This window comes from Rhinopithecus bieti, unplaced genomic scaffold (assembly GCF_001698545.2).
Source record: "Rhinopithecus bieti isolate Rb0 unplaced genomic scaffold, ASM169854v2 scaffold_2476, whole genome shotgun sequence".
NCBI classification, from domain to species: Eukaryota; Metazoa; Chordata; class Mammalia; order Primates; family Cercopithecidae; genus Rhinopithecus; species Rhinopithecus bieti.
Genome location: NW_016803754.1, coordinates 508,044 through 513,969, shown reverse-complemented (window position 1 = coordinate 513,969; position 5,926 = coordinate 508,044). Strand labels below are relative to the sequence as shown.

General features: G+C 41.4%; 1 gene segment (V, D, J or C); it reads right to left on the bottom strand.

Annotated features, from left to right (window-relative positions):
• Positions 1-392: 392 nt before the first annotated feature.
• Positions 393-968, bottom strand: LOC108515566 (Ig heavy chain V-I region 5-like). The segment is given in 2 exon segments: positions 393-730; positions 856-968. Coding segments are annotated over 2 exon segments (378 nt in total).
• Positions 969-5,926: the final 4,958 nt, after the last annotated feature.

The following is a 5,926-nucleotide window of genomic DNA, read 5'->3' as shown; positions in this document are numbered from 1 at the left end:
TGCCCCATTTGGCAAATATTCCTTTGCAAATAAAACATTAAACTTAGAGATTCATCTCTACATTTTATTTAGACTTCAGTACTTTAGACTCTAATTCTCCATATTAAGACAATTCCTGCTTAGAACAACTATTTTGGCTTCTTTGTTATATGAATTCCAACTGAAGCTATAAACTAGACTCCTCAGGTGTAAGCATCTCTGTCTTTATTAAAATAGGAGAGTCTTTGTTATGGCTGTGCAGTTGGGGCTGAGAAAGCGAAAAGTATTATGGTGCAAACGTGACTTCATGTCCCCCTCTACCAACACCATCAGAGTGTGGCTGCATCTGAGGAACACTCTCAGCCGATGCAGGCTTTAGGAGGAGCAGCTGGGGCAGCCCAGCCTCACACATCTGCGTCCCTGGGGGTTTATGTTCGGGTATGTAACACTGTGGGAGGGTTACTGTTATACTGTTGACAGTAATAAGTTGCAAAATCTTCAGGCTGCAGGCTGCTGATGGTGAGAGTGAAATCTGTGCCAGATCCACTGCCGCTGAACCTTGATGGGACCCCACTTTGCAAACTGGATGCAGCATAGATCAGGGGCTTAGGGGCTTTCCCTGGTTTCTGCTGATACCAGGCTAACCAGCTGCTAATACTCTGACTGGCATGGCAAGTGATGGTGACTGTGTCTCCTACAGATGCAGACAGGGAGGATGGAGACTGTGTCATCTGGATGTCACATCTGGCACCTGAGATTGGAAACACAAAAACAAATATTCATACTATTGTTCATATTATAGGAAGACTTCCTCGAATAGCCAGGCAGTACTGAGTACACTGGGCTGAGTAAATCGCTGGTGTTCTCATTCCTTACCTGGGAACCAGAGCAGCAGGAGCCCCAGGAACTGAGTAGGGACCCTCATGTCCATGCTGTGTCCTGACTGGATCTGACTCCTGCACGAAGTGTGTCCAGCCTATTAATAAACCTTCAGGGCAGGAGGATGTGCTCTGGGAATATGCAAATGAGAAGAAGACGGGGCAGGCTGGGCACAGCTGCAGGGCTGGCTCATCTCAGTAGCTAAGCACTGGCTCAGTGTCCCCAGGTGTCCCAAGTAAGACCAGGGTAGCATAAATTTGTCTGCAGAGAATGTGTTTCTACTGGGGACTATTTTGTCATGAGAAACATTTTTTAGGTTTTTTCTGACAATTTGAAATATTCCTCAAGAGTCAATGGAGTAATGTATTTCATTGGGGTATGGGGATTACTTAGGAGAATATTCTTGTTTGTAGGAAACACATAGTAAAATGCTAGACAGTAGGATTCTCAGGTCTTCAAAAGTCTCTCATAATTCGAGTTAGGGAAGGGTACGTTGTCCTATACTTTTAACATTTCTGTGAGTTTAACATTGTTCCTTTCTAAAAAAGTTAAAAATAAAATTTATCGACATGATGCCATATATATTTGTAAGTATTAGGTAACGGTGTTATGGCATTGTTCTTACCAGTATTAGCTGAAGAAATTGACTACAGATACCCAGATGATACCATGTTTTCTCAATGCGCGCAGCACTCACAGATCCGCCATTATCCAGAGCTGCAGGTCTCTGTAATACCCAGAGACTAAATGGGCTGCCTCTTATTCTTGTTTTGGGCACCTTCATAGTCTACCTTCTTTTCTGCCACTGAGTATTATTTCCCAAAGTTCATCCCTCTTAGTGAGGGTGACCACTGCATGGAGCATGTCCCTGCCATGCACCGTCAATGACACTTTCTTCTATTACTTTTTATCAGTGAGTTAGGACATCATCCTGGCCGAGATACCAGCCTCCCTGTTAGCATCTTTAGGAAAAACATACTCAGTCTCTTATTAAGCAACTGCCTATGCTATGTACATGGAAAAATCAATTGGATCCAAGTGAAACTGGACACAGATTTGTGCTCATTATATCTCACATTTCTAACGTGCCCTAAAATGTCCCATCCTGGCTCAGTAGCAGGGAAAGGGGATCCAATGATATCAGCATCAGTGGCCTACAGCCTAGGGCTGTATAAAAGTTTACTGGTGTCTGACTAGGGGAGTCAAATCACAGTGCTGTAGCCTGTGTACAAAGCTTCCTGCTGCTTTGTAAGCAGCCTAAATTTTAGGCTGCTTATTGGGAGAAAGGAAGAAAGCTCCATTTGTCCTCTAAATATTTGCTGAAAATGAATGGACGAAAGGAAGATTAATAAGAGAAAAGGCAAACGAAATTCACTTAAAGTGCAGTGGGATATCATCGCAGGGTGATTACCCAGGTTACTCCGTGAGATCCAGTTCATACTTCCTTTCTAGGGTAGAGGGAAATTGGAAGTGTATGCAACCTGGAGATAATAGATGAGCATAGAATTGCATCCTCAAACGAACATATAATAGCCTTTCTGGATAAAGCATCAACTTCCAGTCTCTTTTATTTTGATTTCTGTTTTGTGTTCATCTTTCCAGATATAAAAATTCCCAGGATGAGTTTTCTTGACAATTGGTTTCCGTCTGGTGAATCTGCTTTTAGGCAGATAAGGGATATTTAGGAAAAGCCTATTTGTGCATTTGCTGCTTTCTAAATGCCTTTGGTTTTACATAATCATCATACCAATGCAGCATAGTTTGAGATGTTATTTCCTGGATTCCTTTACTTGCAACTACCTGCAAAGATCCTGTTCCAGAGAGATGCAGTTATAGACTGAAAGAGCAGCTGACTCCTGAACAACGTAGAGGTTGGGGCACTGATCACTGCTGCAGATGAAAACCTGTGTAGAAATGTTTCATGCTTAACTTAAGTACTAATAGCTTACTTTGGACTGGAAGCCTTAGTGATAAAATAACTAGTTGATATATTATAGTCTCTATTCTTCTAATAAAATGTGCTAAAGGAAAAAATGTTATTAAGAATAGCATAAAAATGAGAAAATATATTTACTACTTATTAAATGCTTGCTTACAGGTGACACACACAGAAGAAAATATACGTGGATCTGAAACTTTCAAACCCAGGTTATTCAAGGGTTAACTGTTCCATGATGAATGTAGCAGTCCCCATCTGTAATCTACTGCTTTCCCTTTGTTGTACCTCTGCTGACTTCCAATGGCCATATATATGTCTTATGTTCTATATGATCTTGGGCAGAGAACTCTGCCTGCATGCATTGCTGCCCAGATGGCCTGGAATGTGTATCTTTCAGGAAAGTTTTATGGTTTCACTGTGTCCTCCAGAATCCATCTGTTGTAAAGTTAATTCTCAGTGTAAAGGTATTGCCAGGTGGGGCCTATTGGGATGTGTTTAGGTCATGAGGGTGGAGCCCTCTAGTGGAATACATTATGACACAAGAAACAAGGATTACAGGGCTGGGATCTCTCTCTCTTCTGTTCCTCTGTCATGTTAAGACATGGCCTTCCTTCCTTTGAAAGACTCAACGATCCAGGCATCATCTTGAAAGCAGAGAAAGAAGACCTTAACCTGCCCATTCCTTGATGTTTGGGTTTAACCCAACAGGCACACAATTCAACTTTCTCCACATCGTGTTTTCCAACTTGAAACATCATGTGAAGGGAACTCATGATTGTGTCTGCCTGAAACCAAAACATAGACATAGTATTTCATATCATATTTTTTCACCTTACGGTAAAATATGTGTGGTATGAAAAAAATTGAATGAAAACTGACGTAACGTTTTGTGACCAAATATGATGAAAATCATTAATTTAAATGTAATTTACTGTGATGTCAGTCTGCATCGCTAATGACTAGATTGTATCCCCAAAGTTATTTTTGAATGAATAAATAAGTACACAGCAAACAAAGTCAAACAAATGAACTTAGTTTGCATTAGAATCAACAAATATTAGCAGTAGGATACTGGTCTCAAAATTAAGTATGGTGAAATTAAAAAAAAAAAAAAAAACATGTTCAAACTGCAGTTTGGATTTTGTATGAGAATGAAAGAGGAGACAAACAGTGTTTTTGATGTGCAGAACAGAAATTCACTCTAAGGATCATGGGTGATCCTCCTGTACTTCCTATGTCAAGCAAGATATGAAACAAAATGCCCATTTAGTTTTATCACCTTCTTTGAGCTCCCAAAACTACATTCTCTTGCTTGGGAGTGCCTTGGTACACTCAACTTTTGGTGAAAAATTTCTCATTGAAGAACTGAGGATTCTTGATTTCAAATCAAGAATGGGCATATTAGCATAATGTAACTATACGTATATCAAAATCACCACTGATCTAGTTAAACAAGCAAGAAGAATACGCATTGCTTTTACAAATTCACATTTAAAAGCACGCTAAATTTCATAAGAGGCAGGGTTCCTAATGAAAAAAAAATCACGGATTGAAATAGTTGTCTCACTTTTAGCTTTGTCCACATATTCTCACCTGGAACACAGAGCAGCAGAAACCCCAGGAGTTGTTATGGGGACACCGTGCTGCTTTTGACTTGTAAGTTTTGCTTAAGCCACATCTCAGAGAAAAAACCTCTTACAGACACTGAGAGGCAGGACCACTTTAGATGTGAGAGGAGGGATACATGCAAATTATGACGGCGTCCTATTGCTTTAAATACACAGACATCACTGTTGCCAGGAGGTCGCCCTGCCGCCCCTTCCGTGAGTCTGAGATGTGCCCTCTGCTGGCACCTGCAGATGAGCCCAGCTGAGGCTCGGGCAGGGCTTGACCAGACCCAGGGCCCAGTCACAGAGTGAAGACAGAGTCCATCGCAGTCTGGGAGAGGCTCTGCAGTCATCTGGGGTGAAGAGCAGCTTACATCCTCAGTCTTGGCCCTGGACTACATTAACTCTCCTGCTCTCTGTCACAATGTAGGCCGAAGAAACATTGATCCTGAGGACCTTTCACAAAGCATCACCCCATAAAGATGAGATCATGCAATAAGCAGAAAATTATATGGATTCTCAATATACAATGAAGACACCTGAGGAACAGAAGATAAGATTCATCGCTACAAATTCAAGGGCCTGTCTCATTGGGGAAGATATCAGGGATTTAGAGAAGGGGAGTGAGTCATGATGATCATTCTTTTCAAAATAAGGGAAAATAATATCGTCTTGCACCTCCAACCAATGAGAACAAACCACAGTGCTGGCAAGCCCACCCTGTAGTTCCATCACAACACATTCCACGCTTGGGTCTACTACACCATCTTGTTTATCAGCTTATTTACAAGGCTGTCTGTTTGGAGTAGACTCAGAGAATGAGAAGTTCTGTCGCAAGTTCGGGTTCCGATACAGGTGGCTCTGTTGCTTGGGCTGTGTGATGCAGCACATTGCTTGCGTTAGACGCATCTATATTAGATGAGGACGCTGAACTCTCTTGCCAGCTCCAAGAAAGATTCACAGCATCAGTCTCTGGGGTTCTAGAGGAGGACTATGTAATGCACAGAAAACAAACACACAAACAATTCTCTGTTTAAAATGCAGCTATCAGAATATCTCAGGGTCCTAGTAGACATGCACATAAGGAAATAAGTAGCTATGTGACTAAGCTGCCCCTCATACAGTGAGAATTTTAGTCTCAACAATTTATATGTCCAGGTGATGCTCAGAACTACTCAATATTACAGTGAAGATTGTACTTCAGAATTGGGTGAAAGCAGATTCAGAGAGAGTGTGCTTCACTTAGAATGACAGGAGTTCCAGTTTCCCATGTAATGCTCCTTTCTTATGCTAATGTTCAATGACCTCAAGGATTTTCCCATTCAGCTAATTTCAGAGGGGAAAACATAAAACAAAACAAACAATCAAAACCACAATGACAAACAAAAAAGCTAGGCTTCTTTTTGAATGAACCTGCACCATACATTTGTGTAAACAAAAGTGAATTCCTCCCACACTATGGCCACAATCATGGGTGGGTGGCTGAAATTTTACCTGGAGTCAGAAGGTGGTTGAGCAGGAC